Raw genomic sequence first — 24,987 nt, forward strand, 5'->3', positions numbered from 1 at the left:
TCGCCTCGGATCCCTCTCTCGGTTTCCTGGACCCTTCCGGCCGTCCCGTAACCATGGCTCGCTCCGTGGTCGCCATCGACGCGGGCTGGGAGTTCCGCCAGGCCGACAAGGACGACTCCCCGTTTCTGCCCGTGAGCCAGTTCCCAACCAACATACACCTCGACCTGCTGCACCACGGCCTGATCCCGGACCCCTTCGTCGCCAAGAACGAGCTCGACGTGCAGTGGGTGGGCGAGGCCGCATGGACGTACCGGACCACCTTCGCGTCGCCGGCCGTGCCCGCCGGAGCCCGTGCCGTGCTCGCCTTCGACGGTCTCGACACCTTTGCCACCGTCAAGCTCAACGGCGCTACGATACTCGAGTCGGACAACATGTTCCTCCCCTACCGCGTCGACGTCTCGGCTCAGCTCGCCCCCGAGGGCTCCTCCAACGAGCTGTCTATCAGCTTTGATAGCGCTTACCTTCGCGGCTGCGAGCTCGTGGAGAAGTACCCGGCGCACAAGTGGGGATGCTGGAACGGCGATACCTCGCGCCTGGCCGTGCGCAAGGCGCAGTATCATTGGGTAAGGCGGCTGCTCCCCGTTCGTCCTCCGGAACCCCGCTGACGCTGACACCCCCCCCCAGGGCTGGGACTGGGGCCCGACGCTCCTGACGTGCGGCCCGTGGCGGCCAATCCACCTCGAGGTGTACGAGGCGCGGGTGGCGGACCTCGCCGCCGATGTCGACGTGGACGCATCGCTGAGCCGCGCCGCCGTCGCCGTGACGGCCGAGCTGGAGGGGAGCGCCGACCAGGTGCGGTTCGAGCTGTCGCTGGACGGGCGGCAGGTCGCGGTCGGGACCGCCGACGCCAATGCGCCAACCGCGTCGTTCACCCTCGAGAACCCCTCCCTGTGGTACCCGCGGAGCTACGGCGCGCAGCCGCTCTACGAGGTGCGCGCCACCCTGCTGCGCGGCGGCGCCGAGCTGGACACGGCCGCCAGGCGGATCGGCATCCGGCGCGCCCGGCTGGTCCAGCGGCCCCTCGAAGGCCAACCCGGAACGAGCTTCTTCTTCGAAGTCAACAACGTCCCCGTCTTTTGCGGCGGCAGCAACTGGATCCCCGCCGACAGCTTCATCCCGCGCATCGCTCCGAAGCGGTACTACGACTGGGTGCGGCTGGTGGCCGAGGGCAACCAGGGGATGCTGCGAGTGTGGGGCGGCGGCATCTACGAGGAGGAAGACTTTTACAACGCGTGCGACGAGATCGGGATCCTGGTCTGGCAGGACTTCATGTTCGGCTGCGGCAACTACCCGGCGTGGCCCGAGCTGCGCGCGTCGATCGACGCGGAAGCGCGTGCCAACCTGAGGCGGCTGCGGCACCACCCGAGCATCGTCATCTGGGCCGGCAACAACGAGGATTACCAGTACCAGGAGTCGGCCGGTCTCACGTACGACTACGCCGACAAGGACGCCGAGGGCTGGCTCAAGACCGACTTTCCCGCCCGCTACATCTACGAGAAGATTCTGGCCGACGCGTGCGCCGCCCTGGCGCCGCGCACCGCCTATCACCCCGGATCCCCTTGGGGCGCCGGCCGCGACACGCACGACGGAACCGTGGGGGACATCCACCAGTGGAACGTGTGGCACGGCACGCAGGAAAAGTGGCAAGACTTTGACAAGCTTGTCGGCCGGTTCGTGTCCGAGTTTGGGATGCAGGCGTTCCCCTCCGTCAAGACCATCGACGCCTACCTGCCGCAGGGCCGGGACGACCCGGACCGGTACGCGCAGTCCTCGACGGTCGACTTCCACAACAAGGCCGACGGCCACGAGCGCCGCATCGCCCTGTACCTGGCCGAGAACCTGCGGTACGCGCCCGACCCGCTCGAGCAGTACGTCTACAGCACGCAGCTCATGCAGGCCGAGTGCCTGGCGTCGGCGTACCGGCTTTGGCGGCGCGAGTGGCGCGGGCCGTCGCGCGAGTACTGCGCCGGCGCCCTCGTCTGGCAGATCAACGACTGCTGGCCGGTCACGAGCTGGAGCATCGCCGACTACTACCTGCGTCCCAAGCACGCCTACTTCACCGTCAAGCGCGAGATGGCGCCCATCACGGTCGGCATCGCGCGGCGCACGCACAAGCACCCGGTTCCCGGGGCCCACCGCCACTCGCGCATCGGAACGGAGCAGCGCACCCGCATCGAGGTTTGGGGAAGCAACCTGACCCTGAGCGACGCGACGGTCGACTGCGTGCTGCGCGCGTGGGACGTGGTGACGGGAGAGGAGACCTTTTCGCAGACGGTGGCGGCGGGGCTCGTGCTGGGCGCGAACCGGTCGACCGAGGTGGTCGAGCTCGAGGTTCCCGTCGGCAAGCAGAGCCACGAGCCACAGGCGGCGGCGGCGGCGCGCACCGTCGTGGCGGCGTACCTGGTGCAAGATGGCCGGCAGGTGGCGCGCTATGTCAACTGGCCCGAGCCGCTCAAGCATGTGCACCTGCAGCAACCCAAGGCGCTGGAGGCGCGGCTTGCGGAGGACCTCGCGTCGGTGCGGATCCGTGCCGAGGTGCCGGTCAAGGGCGTGGCGCTTGAGTGCGACGACGATGGCGTGGCCTTCGACGACAACCTGATCGACGTGGTACCGGGCGAGGTAGTAACGGTGGCGGTCCGGGGGGCGAGCGCCAAGACGAGCATCAACACGAGGTATCTGGGGATGCAGTAGCTTTCGAGGGTCACGACATGAAGGGAAAAGGTCAAGGTCACGGAAGCGCGATGTGCGGTCCTGAGATTTGAGAAGGATTATAGACTTTGTTTTTGGAAACAGAAAAAAAAGGTGGAACAGATGTGTTTTTTTATTCTGACGAATCCCAACGCCAAACCCATGCACCCCCGTACGCCGTGTTCAAAGGAATCCATTAGAAAACAAAGGAGGTCATGCAGGACGAGAGAGAGAAAGCCTAGCAGCAGCCGGTCTGGCCGGCGGCCTGGGCGGCCTTGAGCTTGGCGGCATCGACGTCGGTGTTGAGGGTCTTGTCGACCTTTTCGTTGGGGCCGGCAATGAGGATCTTGATGACCTCGCCCTCCTTGACCTTCTTGAAGGCGCTCTCGGCCTCGGTGAAGGGGACGACGCCGTTGATGAGGGGCTTGACGTCGACCTTGCCGGCGGCGACGAGGTCGATGGCGAGCTTGTAGTCGCCGCTGCCGTAGCGGAAGGAGCCGCGGGCCGTCACCTCCTTGAGGCACAGGGCCATGATGGGGAAGTTGATGTCGGCCTTGCCCATGCCGCCCTGGACGTAGGTGCCGCCCATCTTGACGACGTGGAGCGACGTCTGGATGGAGGGCTCGGCGCCCGAGGCGTCAATGACCACGTCGGCGCCGGCGCCGAGGTCGGCGGCGGCGATGAGGTTCTTTGCGTTTTGCTCGGCGGAGACGCGCTGCGAGAGGTAGGTGTGGGTGGCGGCGTAGCCCCGGGCGAAATCGAGCTTGGACTGGAGGATGTCGACCGAGACGACCTTTGTGGCGCCAAAGGAGCGGGCGACGGCGGCGCAGAGCAGGCCGACGGGGCCGGCGCCCATGACGACGACGCTCTGGCCGGGCTGGACGCGGGCCTGCTTGACAATGTGCACGGCCACGGCGAGGGGCTCGATCAGGGCGCCCTCCTGCAGGGAGACGTTGTCCGGGAGCTTGTAGCAAAAGTCAAAGGGGGCGGTCCAGTAGCCCGTCAGGGTGCCGTCGTAGGGCGGGGTGGCGGCGAAGACCATGTCCGGGCAGAGGTTGTAGCGGCCCGACAGGCACGAGGAGCAGCGGCGGCAGGGGTAGCCGGGCTCGAGGGCGATGCGGTCGCCGGGCTTGAGGGCCGTCACCTGGCTGCCCACCTCGACGACGGTGCCGGCCGACTCGTGGCCCAGGACCATGGGGTCCTTGACGACGAAGTGGCCGATGGCGCCATGCTGCCAGTAGTGCACGTCGGAGCCGCAGATGCCCGTGTAGTTGACGGCGACGAGCACGTCGTGGGGGTGCTGGAGCTTGGGGCGAGGGCGCTCCTCGAAGCGCACCTCGTTGGGTTTGACGAGGACGAAGGAGAGGTTCTGCCGTAAGGGGGAAAGCGGTGGGGTGTAAGCAAGCAAAGAGCCGTTTACCAGGCAAACGTAGACAAGGTGAGAGGGAAAGGGGGGGGGGGGGGGAAGGAAAAGGGAAAAAAAAGAAGGGGGGGGGATAGGCAGTACAGAGGATGGTTGTATATGCTCGGATATCTGCTGGAGGCGGCGTGAACTTACAGAGCTCATGGTGACGGGGGAGGGGCGTGGCGACTGGATCAAGAATATGTGATAGAGGGTGAGAGAGAGTGAGAGTAAGTGTGAGAGAGACGGTGATAGAGGAGGGGCACGAGGAGGGAAGAGACAGAGAGAGAGAGGGGGGGGAGACCTTGGAGAGCTGCCTTGCTCTTGAATACGAGAGAGACGGGCTTAAATATCTGGATTCCCCAAGCACGAGCGAAGCCTCCGCCGGGTCGGCTTTCTGGCAGATGAGAGAGACCTTGGTTTTTTTTTTTTTTTTTTCCCCTTGCTTAGGTTCGACTGCCCCTCCCTGTTCCAACCCAACAGAGAGAGGAGGCATCCGGGACCGGTGCGCGTCGGGTGCGGGGAGTTTCTCCTCACCGGAGCCCATTCCCCCCTCCCCTCCCCTTCCCCTCCCCTCCCCCCACCGCCCTCCGCGCTCTGGAGCTGGTCGATTACGCCATGGGTTGTTTTTCTTGGTGGTGAGAGAGCCCAGCGCGAGCCTGGCAGGAGCCCAGCAGGCCAGCAAGCAACCTGGCACGCGCTACGTTGGGCAAGGGGGGCCAGCGTTACAATGACGGGCCTCGTGCAGGTGTCAAAGTCACCACCAGGTTCCAGGCCCTGGAACACAAGGCCTACGCCCCGCCCCCCACCGGGGGACAGCCCGCGCCAGGGTACGTACGTAGGTACAGGGCCCCTGGTTCCCTTGCTGACGGACATCCCACGGGGTGGTTAGGTACGCAGTAGTTAGCTGGTCGAAGCCAGCGGCCATCGGGCTGGGGTACAGCCGTTGTTGGGTTGGGCGAGCGGGCTTTTTTTTTTTCTCGCTTTTTGATTTTATCCAGCCCATTTACCCGCACCAATCACGGGCGGAGCGCCGTGGCCGCGGGGGATCCGCAGGGCGACGACGTCCTTCCCCTTGGGACAGGCCCCGTGTCAGCTGAGGATCAGAGACTGCACAGATCTCGATTGCATTTTGCCGCAGAGTCGCAAGCGCGACGCCGAGCGTGCGGATGGGCCGGCGGTCGAGAAGCACGATGAGGACATTGTGGCCTGACGATGGCGGTTTTTTTTTTTGTTTTTTTTTTTGTTTTTCCTTTTGGTTCTCTCTTGCGTCTCGGGGAGCTCTCTACGCAGTACTACTGTGTAGTATAGGTACCTCACGTAGAGCTTGTCTTGGGTTGGTACGGGCATGCATGGCTGCTGACCATGGTCCAGGTACCTACATAGTACCACGTACGTAGCGTTACTTGGACGGTGCAACGGCAGCGGCGGCAGCAGCAGCAGCAACACCCAACGAAACAGCCGCAGGGAAGCTCCCGAGGTCGTAGTGGAAGCGCAGCCTGTCTTTCTTCCCTGGACAACAATTCGCCATCTCGTGCCCCGTCCAGGGGCGCGCGTGATGCGATGGAATGCAGCAGCTCGTGGGGACGTTGCATTGCAGGTGACGAGGCGCCGGTCGCGGCAGTTGACGGTCGCCGAGCTCGCAAAGACAAGATGGCCCCGGTCAGAGGGAAGGGTCCGTCCTGTGCGCGGGAGACTTTTTGGATGATAAAAGTTTCGGCCGGTGGACCCCCCTGGGGAGGAGTGTTTGTTGTTGTTGATGAAGAGGATGTTGGATCCATGGGACCCCCACTTGTCTCCAGCGGAGGGGGGTGCCTCGGACCCTGTCAACCCAATTACAAAGACCCAAGTACATGATTACCTATTTACAGTAACTAACTACCCAAGTAGTACTAACTATAGTACGTATTCAGTACCTGACCTACCTGACCTACCCTTGGTAACGAGGTAGTTATCCTCTACGCTGATGACCGGCGTGGACCTGAGCCAAGGTGACCCCGCTTGTGCCCCGCATTTCCCACGGTAACGTTCTTGTTGAGCATGAGGGGGGCAACAAAACAAAGAATGAAGTGGGAAAAAAAATTGCAAAATGACAAGGGTGAGATTCGAACTCACGCCCCATTTCTGAGACCAGGAAATGCTACAGGAGCGAATTCAGGTGGGCCTGAACCTGGCGCCTTGGACCGCTCGGCCACCTTGCCGTGTTGTGGTGTTTCTGGCCGGGGAAGCCAGGTCTAAGTGTGCGGACGGGCCTGGCCGTGCCGAGGGCAAAAAGCCTTGGACGCTGAGATCATGACGGATCCTTGGTTACCCCGAAGAAACGTAGGTACGGTGAAATAAGAAGAATGCCTTTTTTTTTTTTTTTGAAAAAAGAAATAATCATAACAACGGACAATTCTCATTCCCTTTCATTCCCTTTCATTTTCTTTCATTCCCTTTGACGGTGGGATATGCTCACAGCGTCTCGGGGGAGTTGGAAAGGCTCAAAGCATGCGTGCGTGTGTATTGTGTGTGTGTGTGTGTGGGTGTGTGTGTGTGTGGGTGTGTGTGTGTGTCTGTGTTGCATCTCAAGTAGTCCTGGATTCTTTCTCATCTTGTCATGTGTAGCTTTTACAATTCTTGATGTTCCTCTTTGATGGACTTTTTGTTCCTGGTATTTCTTTTGCCTCCATGTCTCCTCGAAGATGTCAAGATGCAAAGAATACCACACAAAGCTCCGGTCTTGGTGCGGTTGAATGATGACGCCCTGATTCCCTGGCTCACCGTGAGAATTGGATCCTCCGATGCCAAGCCCGAGTCGGTGACGTCGGCGGCTCGCCCGATGAAATCCGGCAGAATTGTTGCGTCGCAGCAAGCCATGCCAGCTCGCCATCCTCCTCGCGGACCGCAACCCCCCCCGATGCATCATGCGCGGTGGGCAGCCATCGTCCCACGGCCACTGACGCGCGCGGTTTCGACCCTCGGGCTGTGTCTTCGCACCATGGCGACGGCCGCCCGCACCTACAATGTAAGACCGGAAGAGCCCCATGCAAGCCTTTTGCTGCTGCTTTCGCTGACGGACGCCCCCCCCCCCCCCCTTTTTTTTTGCTTCCCCTCGCCAAGGACGCCATCGACGCCCTCAACTCCCTTCAAACCCCCTACGCCGTGATCGAGGCCCGCCGCAAGGCCGGCATCCGCCCGGATGCCACCTCGGTGCGCGAGATGCGCGGCTACCTCCGCCGCATCGGCTACGCCCCCGGCGACCTCGACCGCCTGCACGTCGTCCACGTCGCCGGCACCAAGGGGAAGGGCAGCACCTGCGCCTTTGTCGACTCCATCCTCGCGCGCTACCGCCGCGGCGGCGGCGGCGACGGCGGCGGCGGCGGCAACGGGCTCCCCCGCAAGGTCGGCCTCTTCACGTCCCCGCACCTGATCGCCGTGCGCGAGCGCATCCGCATCGACTCGGCGCCGCTGTCCGAGGAGGCGTTTGCGCGCTACTTTTTCGACGTCTGGGACCGCCTCGAGGCCCGCCCGGACCTGGCCGCGGACGACGCCCCCGCGGGGTCCAAGCCCATCTACGCCCGCTTCCTGACCCTCCTGAGCTTCCACGTCTTCCTGTCCGAGGGCGTCGACGTCGCCGTCTACGAGACGGGCATCGGCGGCGAGTACGACGCCACCAACGTCGTCGAGCGGCCCGCCGCCGCGGGCATCTCCACCCTGGGCATCGACCACGTCTTCGTCCTCGGCGACACGGTCGGCAAGATCGCCTGGCACAAGGCCGGCATCATGAAGCCCGGCCGCCCGGCCTTCACGGTCGAGCAGGCGCCCGAGGCGGCCGAGGTGCTCCGCCGCCGCGCCGAGGAAAAGGGCGTCGACCTGCGGGTCCTGCCCGTCGACCCGCGCCTCCGGGGGGTCGCCGTGCGCCCGGACGCCGCGTTCCAAAAGAGGAACGCCAGCCTGGCCGTCGCCCTGGCCGAGCAGGCGCTGGCGGCCCTCGACCCCTCGTTCCGCCTCGACCCGGCCGGGCCCCTGCCCCGCGAGTTCGTCGACGGCCTGGAGCAGGTCGTGTGGCGCGGCCGCTGCGAGGTCAAGGAGGAGGACCGCGTCGTCTGGTACGTCGACGGCGCCCACACCGCCGACAGCCTCAAGATGGCGGCGCGCTGGTTCGCCGGCGAGGCCGGCAAGCGCAAGGGCCCCCGCGTCCTCGTCTTCAACCAGCAGGGGCGGACCGAGGCGGTCGGCTTCCTCGACGCCCTGTGCGCCGCCGTGAAGGCCGCGGATCCCGACGGCGTCGGGTTCCGGCACGTCATCTTTTGCACCAACGTCACGTACAAGACGACGGGGTACAAGCGAGGTAAGACTTTTTTTTTTTTTTTTTTTTTTGGATCCGCGGCGCGCCCCATCCACGATGCGTACACGGCTCGGCTGACCTTGGCCCCTTAGATTTTGTCAACCACCAATACAACCCCGCCGACATCGAAGCCATGACGGTCCAGCGCGCCTTTGCTGACAAGTGGAGGCAGCTCGACCCGGGAGCCGACGTGCGGCTGGCCCCGAGCATCGAGGAAGCCATCGACGCGGCCCGCGAGCTGGCGGGAGAGGAGGACAAGGCGCAGGTTCTCATCACGGGCAGCCTGCACCTCGTGGGAGGGGCGCTGGGCATCCTGGAGCGTGCCGATGCTTTGTGAAGGCCCGATGACGGAAACCCGGGGCGGGGGAGAAGGAGGAGCGGGTGGAGGAGGGCTTTCCATGCGTAGAAAGGGGGAAAGGGAAAAAAGAGAATAGAAAAATCATGGCTGCGATGCTGTGTACATGCATGTACAATACAACGAGCTGGAGTTCATCACGGACAGAGAAAGAAGCATTCTTGCAAAGGCTGACCTTCAACGGCGGCTTTCCAAACTATATACCCTACTACGTATGGGTTCCTATGGATGGACGGGAAGGAAAAGAAACACAAAAATCAAACCACCCCAAGGTGTTAAGGTTCCTCCTGACCGATGGCTTTGAGCACGGGACCGGCGAGGTGGAAGCTCCCCGTGACCAGGACCTTGCACGGGCGTCGGTCCTGCTTGGCCCGCGCGGCGATGCGGCGAACATGCTCGACGGCGGGCCTCACGGCGTCGTACACGGCCGTTTGCGCCTCGGGCCGGATGGCTTTCATGGCGTCGGCCAAGGCCCGCTGCACCGACAGGTCGCCGCCGGCGGCCGACGCCTCTTCGTTCCTCGCGAAGACGGCGTGGTCGAACGACGGGGCGCCCGGGGACGCCAGCAGGGCGCGCAGCAGCGGGCCCGGGTTCCTGTCCTGCTGGTTGAACAGCAGCACCGTGACGGCGCCGTCGCCGTCGCCGGCGCCGGTGCGGTCGCGGAACCAGCGGCCGACGCCGGCCAGGCTGTCGTCGGTGTGCGCGCCGTCGACGTGCCACTCGATGCCGGCGTCGTCGTCGGCCACGACCTCGCCGCGGGCGCGCAGGGAGGCCTCCCGGAGCCCGCGGCGAAAGGCCTCGGGCATGTCGGCCAGGGCCCAGCCGTCGGTGCCGAACCGGCCGTCGAGCGCCGCGCCCGTCCGCAGCAGGTGCTCGCGCGCCGCGGCCGCCGCGAGCGCCATGTTCTTCTTTTGGAACGGGCCGCGCAGCCTCGCGCCGTCGACGCCCTCCCACGCCTCCACCTCGTCGTCGCCCAGCACCACGAGCGCCTCGGCCCCCTTCTCGCGGGCCCGCGCCCGCAGCACCTCGGCCGCCGCCTCGGTCGGCGGCCGCACCGTGAACCCCTTGCGGCCGGGCTTGAAGACGCCCGCCTTGTGCCAGGCGATCTTGTCGACCGCGTCGCCGAGCATGGCGACGTGGTCGACGCCGAGCTGCGTCACGACGGCGGCCGTGACGAGCGCCGGGTCCGCCAGCAGCGCCGCCGTCGCGTCGTGCTCGCCGCCGATGCCGCACTCCACCACCGCGTCCGTCACGCCCTCGGCGGCGAAGGCGTGCGCCGCCACCAGCGTCAGGAAGCGAAAGTAAAACGGCTTGGTCGCCGGCCCCGCGAGCTCCGCGTCGCTGACCGGCGGCGGCGCGCCCTCCCGCCGCCGCTCTGCGCCGCCTCGCGCCGCGCCGCCTCGGTCAGCCGGTCCCACACCTCGTGCACGTACCGCGCGAACACGGCCGGCGGCAGCGGCGCGCCGTCGATGACGAGGCGCTCCCGCACCGACACGACGTGCGGCGACGTGTACAGCCCCACCACCCTCCTCCTCCTCCTCCTCCCGTCCCCGCCGCCCGGCTGCGCCAGGCTCTGCTGGAGGATCGAGGCGACAAAGGCGCTGACGCTGCCCTTGCCCTTGGTCCCGGCCACGTGCACGCACCGCAGGCCCGAGGCGGCGAGGGACTGCGGCGTGTACCCCGCGCGGCGGAGCCACGCGAGCATTTCGGGGACGGCCAGGGCGTTGGGGTCGACCGAGGGATCCGAGGGCGGGCGGTCAAAGAGGGAGGTGACGGCGCGGTTGGACTGGAGCTGCGCGAGGCGCTCCAGGGCCAAGGCGTAGGCGTCACCAGGGCCTGGGTCGGTGGTGGTGGTGGCGGTGCTGTTGCTGGTGGCCATGGTGCGAACAACCGCGTGAGCGAGCCGGGCGATGAAAACGGGAACGATGAGCTTCTTTTGTTGTTGGACGAAACGGCGGTTGAGCACGCGGGCGCCCACCGGCATGTCAATCGATCAAACTCGTTCAATCAATCAATGACGATCCCAATGGCCAGCACACCAGGAACCCCAAGTCTCATCGATTCCCGCGGCGCTGGGGGTGTGGGTTTGCTGTGGTCTCATGGAGAGGAATGGCGCAAGAGACCAACGTCGGACGTGAAATCGGAGAAGACGAGACAAACCAATGAAATGTGGGACTGGTTGGCTTTGTGTCAAACAGGCGAGAAGAGGGAGAAATGCGAACCACGCAACCAAAAAAAAAAAAAAAAAAAGGCCCTCCCCCCCTTTTCTAACTACGGTGTGTTTTTTTTTTTTTTTCCTTGGTGATACATTCATTTTTCCATGTCTACACGCAATACACGCTCCCTCTCGCTTCTCTTCTTCCTCTTACTGCTCCAACCTCAGGCTCTGCAGCCTTGCCTCGGCTTGGATGACCTGCGGAACGGAAAACGTCTTGTTAGCCCATGAAAGAGAACAAGAAAAAAGGGGAGAGAAAAAAAAAATTACCTCCAAAGCTTGCCGCACCTCGAGCACGCGGCGCACCTCGGCCAGCCAGTCGCGGCTCAGCGTCTTGGCCCAGCCCGTCAGGCCGTTCATCTCGCGGGCGGCGTTGTCGAGATCGCCTTCCTCGAGCAGGGTCTGGGTGCGGGTCAGGATGCTCTCGACGTCGTCGCCGGCGGCGAGCCCCTGCTTGCGGAACAGCACCTTGCTGAGGACGTAGCTCGAGGCGTGGCTGGCGACGCCGGCGTCGTCGGGCAGCAGGGCGGCCTTGCGGACCTCGGCGGCGACGCGGCGGAAGCGGTCGATGAGCTCGGCCGGGGTCGAGACGCCGCGCTGGTAGGCCGCGGGCGGGATGGAGGCGATGGCGGCGCCGACGACGGGGTCGTCGGACGCGATCTCCTTGAGGGCGACGAGCTCGCGCACAAAAGGCCGCGGGTGGCGGGCGTCGTCGAGGCTGGCGCGCACGGCCTCGACGGCGACGTGCAGCTGCTGGGCGCGCAGGTTGGCGTCGACCACGTCGCCCCAGCCGGCCGTCAGGCGCTCGAGGTCCTCGACGGCCCGGGCGAGCTCGCGCAGGCGGCCGAGGCGGGCGCCGCGCTCCTCCTCGACGTGCTTGCGGATGTCGTTGGCGAACTGGCGCTGCAGCTGCACCGCCTGCTCGAGCAGCTGGTTGCCGAGGCGCTCCTCGGCCAGCTGGCGCTCGCGCTCCTGGACCAGCTTGGCCTTGCTCTCGTAGCTCTGGCGCAGGCGCTCCATCTCGTGCTCAAACTCGCGGCGGAACTGCTGCTCCTGGGCCGCGAGGGCGCCCTCGAGGCGCGCCACGAGCTCGTTGGCCGCCCGGTCGAACTCGTCGACGCGCTGCTTGACCTGCTGCGCCGCCTCGCGCTCGGCCTGCTCCTTGATCTCGCGGATCTTGCCGCCCACGCGCCCGATCTCGGCCTTGGCCTTGCCGACGGCCGGGCCGTACTTGTCGGCGGCGCCGTCGTGGTTGATGACGGCCACCAGGTCGTTGAGCATGCGCACGAGGTCCTGGACGACGGGGTCGGCGGCGTGCGGGACGGCGAGCGGGTCGATGGGCGACGCCGGCGGCCAGCGGGACGGCTCGTCGACCTCGGGGGCCCGCCAGCCAGAGGCCGAGGCGGAAGCCGGGGCGGCGGCAGGAGCAGCAGCAGCAGGAGCAGCAGCAGCAGCGGCGGCGGCGGCAGCGGGAACGACGGCGTTCTCGGCGGCAGGCTTGGGCTCGGCCTTCTTCTTGGCCGCCCGGCTCGGCTTCTTGTCCTCGGGCTTGGGCTTGGACTCGGCGGCGGGCAGCTTGGCCGTCTCCTGCTTGGCCTCGGCGACGGCGGGGACCTCCTTGGGCTGGGCGGCGACCTTGGCGGCGGCCGTTTTTTGGACGGAGCTGTGCTGGCGGCCCGAGGCCTCGCTGCCGTCGGCGACGCGCCACGAGGCGCCGCTCTGGGCGGGGATCTTGACCTGCTCGGCGTCGGGGCGGCGGCCGGTGGCGCGGACGGCGGCGTCGGGGAAGCGCTTCTTGAAGTCGAGCTCCTCGAGGTAGAGCACGGCCTCCTCGCCGTAGGGCACGTACTCGGTGAAGAAGTCGTGGAAGCTGTCATTGATGCGGGAGTACCAGACGCCGCCGCCAAACGCCGCGGCGCCCAGGAAGATGAGGGTCAAGAGGTAGTTGCGGAGGCGGCGGAAGAAGCCCTTTTTGCGGCGGGGAGGAGGAGGGGTGATGGTGGCGGTGGTTCTGGCGGTGGCCGCCGGCGGAGGAGGGACGGGCTTGGTAGCGACGGTCGACGAGGGGGTCGGAGGTGGAGGGATGGGAGCGGTCGAGGGGGTGGTCGGGGGAAGCTTGGGTTCGTCGGGTTGGTTGGGGTGGGTGGTGTTGGCGGCATAGAATCTCTGGCCCGGGATAGGTACAGGAAGAGGTTAGCTGGGTTGTTGGCTGAACCCATCCATGAGGCGGCCATGAACTCCGGCCATGACGGACGTCGGGCACATTGGGGCCCGGGAGGCCGGAGGAGGAGGGGAACTCGAGGAGGAGCATCGTACCTGGCCCGACAGCACGGCGCGCCTCGAAACCTGCCATTGGCGGCCGGGGGCCACCGCCCTCACGGATCGCAACGAAGTCCGCAGCATGGCGGGGTGCGATGCGGCGGCGGATGGGGTGGATTTGGGGGGAGAGGTTGATCTTTGGAGGATGCGGGAAGCAACAAAAAAGAGCTCGGCAAAGTCGCGGAGGGACCCGACGGGACCAGGGACTCGAAACGGAACAAAGTGGGGCTTGGGCGATTGGATGACGGGACGGGTCGGTTACGGTTCCTACTGAGTACGATTCATAACGGTCCATAACGGCCCATAACGGGAATTTACGGACCGACACACACATGCAGACGCACACGCATACACACACCGACACAGACACACATATACACAGATATATATATATATATATATATATATATATATATATATAGAGAGAGAGAGAGAGAGAGAGAGAGAGAGAGAGAGAGAGAGAGAGAGAGAGAGAGAGAGAGAGAGAAGGAGAGAGAGAGAGAAAGAAAGAGAGTGAGAAATAGATGGAGCCACACCTATGAAGATAGATACAGTCCATCCGTCATAGAAAAAGATACCTGACCTACCACGAGATATCCTGACACCTGATGACGGGATTTGGAGTGTACGTGACGTACCTAGCTACTGTGTAGTTACTATCTGCATGATAAACGGTGGGGTTGTGCAGTGCCGGGAACCTACAGGACCTCGTTATAGCACGTAGTGAAAGAAGATGGGCTGCTATCCGTTCTTGTCCCGTTTCTTCCCCTAGCTCCCACCTCTCTCTCTCTCATGGACTCGCATTGCATCATGAGAACCAAAGAACCAAAGAACCAAAAACAAAAAGAAAAAAAAAAAAAAGAAAAGTGAAAAAAACACACAGTGCAAATCCGTTCATTAGATTACCCGTGCTTGCAGCTGTGTCTATGCCTCAAGGTTACAGTACCTACCTACTAGTACACCAAGGCAGCCCTCCTCCCCCGGCGACGCTGCCCAAGTCGTCCCAAACAAACCATGACTCGTAACGAAATAAAGAAAAAAAAAAGGGAGGTATTAGAAGCATCACAACTGGCAGACAAACCACCCCTCCTCCTCTCCTTCCCCTTCCCGCCTCTCGCCTCAAAGAAAAGAAAAAAAAAAAAAAAAAAAGGACGCAATGCCCATGCCCATGCCCATGCCATCCCATGCCATCCCATGCCATCCCATCCCGTTCCCACCGCTCTCCTACCACATCCTACCACTTCCCACCACGTCCTACCCGGCCTTTCTTTCCCCCCGCCTCAGCACGCGCAAGGCCCGCCGGCCTGCGTGTTGGCGCCTTCGGGCGCCAGGCTGACGCCTGGCCGCTGGCCGGGGCGGGCGTGCCGCGGGCCGGCCTGGTCGAGAGGCAGCTTGCGGGCGATGGCGGTGAACAGCTCCTGGACGTTCTCGGCCGTCTTGGCCGACGTCTCGAAAAAGAGGAGGCCGGCCTCGCGGGCGTAGGCCTCGGCGTCGGCGGTGGGCACGGCGCGCTTGTCGGGCTGCTCCGTCACCAGGTCGAGCTTGTTGCCGGCGAGCGCGATGATGATGTTTTCGTTGGCCTGCCGTTGCAGCTCCTTGACCCACGACTTGGCCTTGTCCAGCGATGCCTGCGTGAATAAACGTCAGCGGGGTCCATCGGGAAGGGGAGGGAGGGAAAGGGAGTCTGGGATCCACAAGAGCGGGAAAAAAAGAAAAGAGAAAACATACAGCCTGGGTGATATCGTAGACGACGACGGCGCAGTTGGCGTTGCGGTAGTACATGGGGGCGAGCGACTTGTAGCGCTCCTGGCCGGCGGTGTCCCAAATCTCAAACTTGACCGTCGTGTTCTCGTCGAGCGAGATGGTTTGCGTCAGAAAGGCGGCGCCGATGGTGGATTCCCGGTACGAGTCGAATTGATCCTTGGAGAAGAAGCATTGTCAGCCGGGTTTCGGGATGTTTTGGTCGTCGTCGTCGTCGTCGTCGCCGCCGCCGCCGCCGTCGTCGTCCCTCCTTACCTTGACGAAGCGCAACACGATGGAGCTCTTGCCGACGGCCGATTCACCTGTTGTGCGCTCCGTGTCAGCCAGCCTCCTTCATCTCCTTCTCCTTTGCGCCGAAGGCACCCCGAACATCGTGCATGGTAGGGATCGTCTCACCCAGCAACACCAGCTTGAACTGCGCAAAGCGGTTGCCCATGCCGCGGGCGCCGGGGGGGGCTCGGGTCGCCATGGCGAAGTGCGAAAGGGTGTGGTGTGGTGCGGTGTGGTGTGGTGCGGTGTGGTGCGGTGTGGTGGAAACGTGGCGCGGTGGTGTGTTTTGCTGTCGGCAAAGGACACACCCCAAGATGGCGGCGATGCGACGGCTCGAGGTTGGTCGCTCGGTCGCTCGGCAATCGAACCAACGGAGGGCGGGGGAGAGACCGAGTCGCTATGGTGCGTCGCAGGGGTCGCCAAGGGATCGAAGGGGGGGGGGGGGGGGGGGGGAAAAGCCAGGAAAATCGGCGGCGGCGGGTGGGTTGTTGGGAGCACGGAGCACGGGTCGAGGGACGGTGGGATTCGTCGTCAAAGGGCGGAGAAAAAGAGAAAGGCAAGCAAGCGGTTGATGGATGGATGGAGGAATGGATGTGCCGTGCATGGATGGATGGATGGATGGCGACGGGCGAGCAGCGCTGGACGGGGTTGGACTGGGGCTTAGCTGGGAAACCCGTCGGTTCAGGTGTGGCCCGTGGCCAGCCTCCAGCGGCCAGTGGCCAGTGGCCAGTGGCCATGGCGGGGCCGCGCAAGGCACACGTCAGGCCTGGCCGATAACGTTTGCCCTCGTGCCGGCGCAGGGAACCAAAGCCGGCGAGGGCGCAATCAAGTCAGGTTGGCCCGTGCGGGAGGGGGTCCACGTGACGTGCATGGTATGCCTAGGTACGGTACCTAGGTACACAGTAGGTACTGTGTATTAGTAGGTAGCATTCTAGTATGTACAAGCTGCCTGCCAGTGGCCTGCAGGTACATAGACACAGTAGACACAAACATCCATACCTACCTAGTACCAGGTACACCCGTAGGTGGTACGGTACACTACGGTACCTAAGGACCTACCTCAGGGTAGGTAAGGTACCTAGGTAGGTAGTTGGTGCACCATGATGAGACGGACATGTCAGTGGCTTATTGCGCTCCCTACAGGTGCTGTACAAGTAATTACCTATTGGCGAATTACACAGTACACCGCGGCGGCTTGTGGCTTAGGTGCTAAAAGGTCCATGGTTTGGCTGGCCCTGTTGCTGGTTCTCCCACCGGGATGGAAGTCCACCTGGGCAGTTTCATCTGACAGCCCGGCCCGGACCGAAAGGGGTGCCAAGGAAAAGGCCCCTCTCCCTCCCTCCCCCCCACCCACAGCATTGCCTAAAGGGGTAACGTTCCCTACGGCGTACACAGTCGAACAACCTGGAACCAACATGCCAAGACGCCACAGGGGCTTCTCCTTGCTTGACCGAGCATGTGGTTTGCCATGTTGGCTAAGCTGGCATGTTTCCCCTTGGCAGGTGAGACCCGAAAGACGCTGGCAACCAAAAGTTGGCTCCTTGTTACAAAATACCGTCACGACGGCGTACGGCACGGGCCGGAGCACGGGATTCCTGTCCTGATCATCGTGTACTGTGTATGAATCCTCATAACGTTACCGTAATCCATACACAACGGTACCATAATTACACATTCCACTTTCACAACTCTCTTCTCCGGGTGAACTTTCAACTTCCCACTCCTTCAAACCCCCCCCCCCCCCCCCCTTCTCACCCTCCTCACATCACATCCAACCCAAGACGTTTCCCTTCGTTGGCTCCCCGTCAACGTCCGGTCAGCAGGTCAGGCCGGTCACCCCCCCCCCCCCCCTCCCCCCTCTATCGGCCGGATCCTCTCCGCCCTCCGCCCTCCGCCCTCCGCCATGGCGCTCCCCTTCCGCGACATCAACGTCCAGGCGGCCTCGGACGCCTACATCTTCTCGTCCCCCTCCACCCCCGATGCCCCCGCCCTCGTCGTCGAGCGCCCCACGGGCGACATCCGCCTGACCGATGCCTCGCTGCTCGCCGGCAAGCGCTTCTCGCGCGTCTCGAGCATCGCCGGCATCCTGGGCATCCTCCGCCTGCGCCTCGGTACGTCCCCCGGCTAGGTAGCCATGGCCCATTAGGGGGGAGCAACCACCTTTGCTGACCCTGACCCCCCCCCCCCCCGGGGGCACCCAGACAAGTACATCCTCGTCATCACCAAGGCCCGCCCCGTCGGCCGCCTCCGAGGCCACCAGGTCTACCGCGTCGCCGCCACGGACCTGCTCCCCCTGCGCGAGCGCGTCATCCACGACCCCGACGAGGACCGCCTGCTTTCGCTCCTCCGCTCCGTGCTCGCCACGGCCCCCATGTACTTTTCGTACGCCGTCGACCTGACCAACAGCTTCCAGCGCCAGGCCCAGCACGACCCCTCGGTCCCGCTGTGGCTCCGCGCCGACGACCGCTTCTTCTGGAACCGCTTCGCCGTGTCGGACCTGGTCAACTTCCGCACCCGCGGCGCCCGCGGCCACCCCGCCCCGCAGCCCGGCATCGACCCGTACATCCTCCCCGTCATGTCGGGCGTCCTCGAGATCCGCCCCACCGCCTTCAAGGGCACCCCGCTGACCCTGGCCATCGTCACCCGCCGCTCCCGCCACCGCGCCGGCACCCGCTACTTCACCCGCGGCCTCGACGACCAGGGCCACGCCGCCAACTACAACGAGACGGAGCAGGTCGTCATCCTCAACGACGCCGCCTCGGGCCTCGGCGGCTTCGCCGGCGGCTCCGACGCCCCGCGCGGCCCCGGCGCCGACATGCAGATCCTCTCGTACGTCCAGACCCGCGGCAGCGTCCCGGCCTACTGGGCCGAGATCAACACCCTCAAGTACACCCCGCGCCTGCAGATCCGCGCCGTCGAGGCCGCCCTGCCCGCCGCCCGCGCCCACTTTGACGAGCAGGTCCGCCTCTACGGCGACAACTACCTCGTCAACCTCGTCAACCAAAAGGGCCGCGAGGCCCGCGTCAAGCAGGCCTACGAGCAGGTCGTCGACCGCCTCGTCTCGAACCCTCGCGAGCGCGTCCAGGGCGACGACCGCACCGACGAAAAGTTCCGCACCCTCGAGCCGGCGGCGGCGGCGGCTCCCGGTCTCGGCAGGCCCCCCGTCCTCTTCGACCGCCTCCACTACGTCTACTTTGACTTCCACGCCGAGACGCGCGGCCTCCAGATGCACCGCGCCCAGCTCCTCGTCGACCGCCTGCGCGACGCCCTGCTCGCCATGCGCTACTTCAGCGCCGCCGACGGGCCCGGCGCCGCCCGCGTCGACGGCCGCCTCGAGGTGCGCAGCCTGCAGTCGGGCGTCGTCCGCACCAACTGCATGGACTGCCTCGACCGCACCAACGTGGTCCAGAGCATGCTGGCCCGCTGGACCCTCGACCGCATGCTCGCCGACCTCGGCCTCCTCGCCCGCGGCGCCCGCTTCGCCGACGAGGACCCGGCCTTTGAGCTGCTCTTCCGCAACCTCTGGGCCGACAACGCCGACGCCGTCTCCAAGGGCTACTCGGGCACCGGCGCCATGAAGACGGACCTGACCCGCCTCGGCAAGCGCACAAAGGCCGGCGCCCTGCAGGACGCCAAGGTGGCCGTCACGCGCTACTGGCGCAACAACTTCCTCGACGGCCCGCGCCAGGACGCCTTTGACCTCTTCCTCGGCGCCTACCAGCCCCCCGCCGGCGGCATCGGCGCCGCCTACCTGTTTGCCGACCGCCGCCCCGTCTGGATCCAGAGCGTCCCATACATCCTGGCCTTTGGCGTCTTTTTCATCCTCATGGCCGCCTACACGACGAGGCTGCCCGACTCGGCCGTCTGGCCCCTGCGCGTCTTTATCGGGTTTTGGGCCCTCGTGTCGGCCTGGTGCGCCTACTTTATCCTGACCAACGGCATGCTCTACGTATGTGGCCCCCTTTCTCTCTTTCTCTCTCTCTCTCTCTCTCTCTCTCTCTCTCTTTCTCTCTCTCTCTCTTTCTCTCTGTCTTTCTCTCTCTCTTTCTCTCTCTCTCTCTCTCTCTCTCTTTTTTTTTTTTTTTTCCTTTTTTTTCTTGCTGGCTAACCTAACCCTCTCTTGTTGTAGGTCAACTGGCCCGTGCTGAACCCGCGGCCGTGGGCCACCGAGGGCTACCACGAGACCATCAGCCGCGTGCGCAAGGACAAGATCCTAGGGCCCTTGGTGGTGCGGCACGAGAGGGGGCTGAGCACGGCGCGTTACGTCAACGCCGAGGAGGGCAAGAAGAGGATGGATTAGACTCTTTTTTTTTCTCTCTCTCTCTTGTGGGATTAGACAGAGGTGTTTCTTTTTTTTTTTTTTTTTTCAGTAGAATTGTTTTAATAGAGATTCCATCGGGTCGGCCGCTGGCTTTGTTTGTCGTGTGGCGAAAGGGTCTGTCAGTTATCATTATCTGTGCATCTATGTACCGAAGCGGATGTGGAAAGGAAATTCGCCGAGACGAGTCCCCCTCGACAGATGCGCACCCGAGGGAATAGGTGTACCTATCAGGGTATACTATAGTAATAGCAGCAGCCGTAGGAATAGCAACAGCAGAGTAAGCAAGCAGCGTATGCTCCGTGAACTTCCCTCGCCCCCTCTCTGGATGCTCCCACTCCCTTCCCCCATGATGTCCACCACCCCCATCCGGGTCCTATGCCGTCCCTACCAGGAATACCTACTCCCCAAGTCCCCATCCAAGACAAAGGAAACGCAATGAGAGAAAAAGAAAAAAAAAAAAGACTGTTATCATCCAAAGCACAAACCGTCAACCAGAAGGGTTAGAACAGGAAAAAAAAAAAAAAAAGGAGAAAAAAAAAAAGAGACAGGCGATGGGCTCAATGTGAGCTCGACAGGACTAAAAAAAAAGAGCCCTACAACCACAACAACCACCGCACGCCCGCCACCACCCCTTTCGCCGCCCCCATCGCCATCCTCGCGATCATGACGAGGAACCAGACGTACCACATGCAGCCGACGAGCAGCCACTCGACGGCGAGCCACCCGGCCCTTCGGGCCCAGCGGAACCTGCGGCGGCGGCGGCGGAGCATCTTGTCCATGGCGTCGACGACGCGCTTGGCCTTGAGGCGCTGGCCGACGGCCAGGTCCTGGCCCGCCTCGTCGGCCTCGTCGGCGGCGCGCTGCGCCAGCGCGCCCAGCTCCTCGGCCACCGTCTCGCGCAGCGCGTCGGCGCGCCGCCGCAGCGCGGGGGCCGTCCCGCCCAGGAACGCGCCCGCCTGCTCGTCGAGCCGCGCCGCGTGGGCCTCGGCGGCCCGGGCCAGGGCGCGCGCCGCGCGCGGGTACAGCTCGGTCGCGGCCAGCGGCGCCGACAGCAGGCGCTGCTGGGCGGCGCGGTCGTCGGGGCAGGCGGCGCGGGCGATGTCGAGCCACGCCGGGCTCGGGCCGAGGCGCGGGTGGCACGGCGGCAGCGTCTTGGGCGGCGGCCGGCGCTGGCGGGCCCGCCGGTCGAGCTCGGCGGCCCGGATGCCCGCGGCGAGGAGCAGGGTTTGCACGCGGGCGAGATCGCGCCGGGAGAGCACGACGGCGCCAGAAGCGGGAGGAGGAGGAGGAGGAGGTGCTGGTGATGGTGCTGGTGATGGTGGAGTCTTGTTGTTTGAAGGTACGGGCCAGGGGCGGTCGACGGCGGCGTCGCCGGGAGGAGTGGGAGCCCGGGATTCAGAAGGGAAAAGGTTGAGCGAAGCCTTGTCGGCTTCGGCGTCGGGGGGCTGCAGCCGGACGAGGACCGGGGGCGGAGAGACGCTGGGGGAGGCTTTCTGGATGTCGATGCGAGGCGGCTTCAGCAGCTCGAACCGAGAGGAGCGTCGGCTCAGCGGCTGCGACGGCGGGAGCTGCAGGCCAAGCTGCTGTTGTTGTGGCTGCTGCTCTTGTTGTGGCGGCTGCTGCTGCTGGTGAAGCAGGTCGGGCGGGGTGGGATCTTGCGGCGGGAGAGGGGCGTCGACGGCCGAGAAGCTCCGGCCGTGCCGCGGAACGCGAGGCCGGCCCCGGGCCTCGGGCTCCGAGTCCGAGGCGGAGCTGTCGTCGTCCTTGCGCCAGAGGATCATGTCGCTGACCTTGGAGACGCCGCTGCGCAGGACCGTCTCGATGCGGGGCCCGCGCAGCAGCGAGCGAAAGCTGATGCCGCCGCCGCCGCCGCCGCCGCCGCTGTCGTCGCCGCGCAGGCGAGGGCCGCCGAGGCTCTTGGAGGGGCGGTGGCCGCGCTCGCCCGCCGGGCTCCGCGAGGGCTTGCGCGACGGCGACGGCGCCAGGCCTCCGTGGGTCGTTTCGGGCGCGATGGCGACGAGGCTTTCGGGCGCCGGGCCGGGGCTCAAGGTCAGGCTGTCGTCCGGCCTCGGCTCGGACCTCGGCTCGGGCTTTGGCTCGGGCTTTGGCTCGGGCCGCTCCTTGCTGCGGTCGCGGAAGATGCTCCGGACCTTGTCCAAGGGGTTGTTGCTGCGATGCGGCGAGCTCGGACGGCTCGACGCCGGCGAGAGCTCGGCGCTCATGGCCGCCGGCACGTCGCCGCCGCGAACGGGCCGCAACGCCGGAGACGTCGCGCGCGAGGCGTCGCCGGCGATGCCGACGATGCCGACGATGGAGGGCCGCCGGCTTCCTGGCACCTCGAGGCTGGCGCGGCCCGCGTACGTCGATCGCGGCGGCCTCGGGGCGCCGCCTTCGGCATCGCTGGGGCTGGCGAGGAGATCGGCGTGGGGGCGGGAGCGGCTCGTGGAGGACGAGGATGCTGGCGGTTGCGGTTGCGGTTGCGGTTGGGGCTGCGATGGCGTGGAGGGCGGCAGGGCCAGGTCGGACGCGGCGGGATCTCGGAGGCGGCCGGCGGCAGGGTCGAAGAGCGGATGCGACTCGGCCTCCCTCTGCTCGCGGGCGATGACCTCCTCCATCTGCTTCTCGAGGACCGACTTGACGACGCGGCGGCGGTCGCTGTCGGCGTCGGACGATTCGGAGGTGGAGCCGCTGCGGTGCAGGCGCCGGCGGTCGCGGTGGGCGACGGAGCTGCCGTGGCGGTGGTGCGACCCCTTGAGGGCGCGGAGCTTCTGCTGGGCGCGGTCGCGGGCCGTGCTGAGAACGTGCTCGTGCTCGTGCCGGCTCTCGGGCGTCTTGTCGCCGGGCGGGCGGGCGTCGGCGGCGTGCTTCGAGGCCGGGGTGGCCAGGCGCGGCCGGTCGGCCTGGGGGAACACGCGGCGGCCGTGGCGATCCTCGACGAGGGCCTTGTTGTCGTCGAGCTCGAGCCAGTACGCGTCGGCCAGCATGTCGGCCGGGTCGATGGACCAGTCGACGCGGGGGCGGCGGGGCTTGGCGAGGAGGGGGGGTTTGGACGGGGCCGACGGGGACGGCTCGAGGACGGCGGCGGCGGCGGCGAAGGGAGGCAGCGCCGGTGGCCCGGGGCGCGGGCCTGGCCGGTGGCGACCCAGCGGGCCACCTCGTCGACCCACTCGGAGACGCGGACGACGTCGCCGAAGCCGAGCTCGTCGCCGTCGATGGCGCGGCGCTCGCGGGCGCGCACCTTGCGGTTGCGTATGTACTGGAGGGGGTTGTAGGGGCGGCCGAGGCGGGCGTCGCCGTCGCGGGTGGCGACGCGGGAGACGGGCGTGGCGGGCGGCGAGGCGGGCCAGGGCCGCAGGCGATCGGGGTCGAGGGGCGGCAGCAGCTCGAGAAGGCGGCGGTGCTGCGCCATGAGCTCGAGGTATTCCTTGGCCTTTTGGGCTCGGGCGAGCGTCGATGCCGAAAAGTGGTAGCGGTAGACGGGCTCGAAGGCGGGCTGCAGGGGCGTGAAGACGCGGGCGCCGGGGCCGGGGCCAGCACCGGGACCAGCTCCGGGGCCAGCACTGGGGCCGGCCTGGGTGCCGTCACCGATGCGCGGCGAGAGGTCGGGCTTGGGCGAGGCGGTCCGCGAGGACCTCCGCTGCTGCTGCAGGTGATACCTCAGGCCGGCCGAGGGGGGTGCGTCCGCCGTGGGGAGGGGGGCCAGGCGCGGAGGCGCGCGGGGCTGCGAGACGTGCCTCCGGGCGGCCAGGCGGCGGGACTCGCTCAGGTTCAAGGCCATGTTGACGATCTGGGCCGCCTCCATGCCGAGCTGCGCCGCCGGGTCGACCGGGTGGCCCGGGTGGCCCGGCGCAGAGCCGTCGCGGGTCCTGTCCGCGACGACCGCTACGTCGGCGGTGGCATCGGCATCGTGATAGGCATCGCGATCGCGACGGCCCGGCAGGGGATCGGCGAGCAGGAAGCCTCCGCTGGGGCGAGCCTTGTGCTGGCGGTGGACGCCCGAGGAGCGGCGATGCTTCCTGTCGTAGGCGAAGTCGAGGAGGGCATGAGGCCGGCTGCGCAGGTCGGGGTCGGGGGCCGTGAGGGCCGTGAGGGCCAGGGAAGCGTCGGATCCAAGGCCGCTGGTGTCGGGGACGTCGAGACGGGAGGGTGTCGAGTGTCGAGCGGCATGGCGGGAGCGGATGCGGGCGGGAAGAGGAGGAGAAGAAGGGCCCGGATCCCCGTCCGCCATGGCGATGGCGGGCGGGACGTTGTCGCTAGACAGAGCGTGGTAGAAAAGGGGAGGAGGAGGAGGAAGAGGAGGAGAAGGAGGAGAAGGAGGAGGAGGAAATCTGAGAGACGAGAGCGTTTACGATCGCTGCATGGCTGGCGTGGCGGTGGTGGCCGAGAGGGCCATGTGAATGGAACGGGGGGGTCGGGGGAGGAGGGGCCAGGCTGGAAAGATTACAAGGTAAAGACAGACGAAGAAGAAGAAGAAGAAGAAGAAGAAGACAACAAAAGAAGAAGATCAACAACAGAAAAGAAGCGGTGTCATTCCATGGGACGGCGACTCGGAGATGTGCGTGCGTGGGTGGTTGATTGTCTGGCAGACCGCCGAACAAGGGCACTGGACTGGGACTTTTTTGTTTCCAAAAGGTTGAAAAAAGGTGGAAAAAAGGGAGCAAAGGCAGCGGAAAAGCAGGCGAGGTCCCTGCCGATTGGGGGCGGCCGAATAGCGGGGACCCACTGTTAACCGCCAGCCGAGCCGGGTTCCGGGGGCGGGGGAGGCGGCTGTCAGCACTGTAATAGAGTGCTGGACTGTGCAACAGCAGCGAATAACTACCTACCTGCTGTACATACGTTGGTATTCTACCTCTATCGACAGTTGCACAGCGCTAGGTAGGTAACGTTAGAAGCTACGGTAGGTACCTATGGTAGTACTAGTTAGCTCAGGGAGGTACCCAACCAGGAACCTCCCCTTGGGGCCTGGCCGGGCTGGCCGAGGCTCCACCCAACATCCATGTGAGATTGCATCACTCTGGTCCACCCGAGCCATGTGTAAGTCGGTCTCTTGTGCTTATGCAAGAATACTAGTACACAGTACATACATCAAGGTGGCACCTATGGAGGGAGGCAGCTGGCCGAATGAAATGATTGCCTCGGGTGTACAGGTCGGGTACCTAGACCGCCCAAGGACCTACGCTATTATACCAGCTCAGGTCCCTGGGAGGATTGCTTGATGATGATTCCGGATTCGGTAGGTTGGTAGGTGGGTAGGTAGGTAGACGCCCCAGCTTACATACTACGTACGCAGTTCCTATCCATACCAGCAGCGCACATGCATATGCAC

At 65.1% G+C, this 24,987-nt stretch overlaps 8 protein-coding genes and 1 non-coding gene across 9 annotated transcripts; 3 read left to right on the top strand and 6 right to left on the bottom strand.

The window, feature by feature from the left end:
- Nucleotides 1-53: 53 nt before the first annotated feature.
- Nucleotides 54-2,691, top strand: VTJ83DRAFT_171 (uncharacterized protein; the record flags this gene model as incomplete). The annotated part of the gene is made up of 2 exons (XM_071007899.1): nt 54-563; nt 625-2,691. The coding sequence occupies 2 exons, from the start codon at nt 54-56 to the stop codon at nt 2,689-2,691; spliced, it is 2,577 nt and encodes an 858-aa protein (XP_070869524.1).
- Nucleotides 2,692-2,926: 235 nt separating this feature from the next.
- Nucleotides 2,927-4,255, bottom strand: VTJ83DRAFT_172 (uncharacterized protein; the record flags this gene model as incomplete). The annotated part of the gene is made up of 2 exons (XM_071007910.1): nt 2,927-4,057; nt 4,247-4,255. 2 exons carry the CDS (start codon nt 4,253-4,255, stop codon nt 2,927-2,929), a joined length of 1,140 nt encoding a protein of 379 aa, XP_070869525.1.
- Nucleotides 4,256-6,180: 1,925 nt separating this feature from the next.
- VTJ83DRAFT_t24 lies at nt 6,181-6,291 on the bottom strand. The gene has a single exon. It is a non-coding gene; the product is annotated as a tRNA-Leu (tRNA).
- A 779-nt stretch (nt 6,292-7,070) lies between these two features.
- Nucleotides 7,071-8,757, top strand: VTJ83DRAFT_173 (uncharacterized protein; the record flags this gene model as incomplete). The annotated part of the gene is made up of 3 exons (XM_071007921.1): nt 7,071-7,097; nt 7,193-8,423; nt 8,513-8,757. 3 exons carry the CDS (start codon nt 7,071-7,073, stop codon nt 8,755-8,757), a joined length of 1,503 nt encoding a protein of 500 aa, XP_070869526.1.
- A 293-nt stretch (nt 8,758-9,050) lies between these two features.
- On the bottom strand, nt 9,051-10,759 carry VTJ83DRAFT_174 (uncharacterized protein; the record flags this gene model as incomplete). The annotated part of the gene is made up of 2 exons (XM_071007932.1): nt 9,051-10,116; nt 10,209-10,759. The coding sequence occupies 2 exons, from the start codon at nt 10,757-10,759 to the stop codon at nt 9,051-9,053; spliced, it is 1,617 nt and encodes a 538-aa protein (XP_070869527.1).
- Nucleotides 10,760-11,140: 381 nt separating this feature from the next.
- Nucleotides 11,141-13,393, bottom strand: VTJ83DRAFT_175 (uncharacterized protein; the record flags this gene model as incomplete). Its single annotated transcript, XM_071007943.1, has 3 exons — nt 11,141-11,188; nt 11,261-13,156; nt 13,307-13,393. The coding sequence occupies 3 exons, from the start codon at nt 13,391-13,393 to the stop codon at nt 11,141-11,143; spliced, it is 2,031 nt and encodes a 676-aa protein (XP_070869528.1).
- A 1,196-nt stretch (nt 13,394-14,589) lies between these two features.
- VTJ83DRAFT_176 (uncharacterized protein) lies at nt 14,590-15,539 on the bottom strand (the record flags this gene model as incomplete). The annotated part of the gene is made up of 4 exons (XM_071007954.1): nt 14,590-14,937; nt 15,038-15,229; nt 15,326-15,372; nt 15,467-15,539. The coding sequence occupies 4 exons, from the start codon at nt 15,537-15,539 to the stop codon at nt 14,590-14,592; spliced, it is 660 nt and encodes a 219-aa protein (XP_070869529.1).
- Nucleotides 15,540-17,243: 1,704 nt separating this feature from the next.
- On the top strand, nt 17,244-19,640 carry VTJ83DRAFT_177 (uncharacterized protein; the record flags this gene model as incomplete). Its single annotated transcript, XM_071007965.1, has 3 exons — nt 17,244-17,451; nt 17,542-19,289; nt 19,470-19,640. 3 exons carry the CDS (start codon nt 17,244-17,246, stop codon nt 19,638-19,640), a joined length of 2,127 nt encoding a protein of 708 aa, XP_070869530.1.
- A 614-nt stretch (nt 19,641-20,254) lies between these two features.
- On the bottom strand, nt 20,255-23,889 carry VTJ83DRAFT_178 (uncharacterized protein; the record flags this gene model as incomplete). Its single annotated transcript, XM_071007976.1, has 2 exons — nt 20,255-22,729; nt 22,804-23,889. The coding sequence occupies 2 exons, from the start codon at nt 23,887-23,889 to the stop codon at nt 20,255-20,257; spliced, it is 3,561 nt and encodes a 1,186-aa protein (XP_070869531.1).
- Nucleotides 23,890-24,987: the final 1,098 nt, after the last annotated feature.

This window comes from Remersonia thermophila, chromosome 1 (assembly GCF_042764415.1).
Source record: "Remersonia thermophila strain ATCC 22073 chromosome 1, whole genome shotgun sequence".
In the NCBI taxonomy this organism is placed as follows: Eukaryota; Fungi; Ascomycota; class Sordariomycetes; order Sordariales; family Chaetomiaceae; genus Remersonia; species Remersonia thermophila.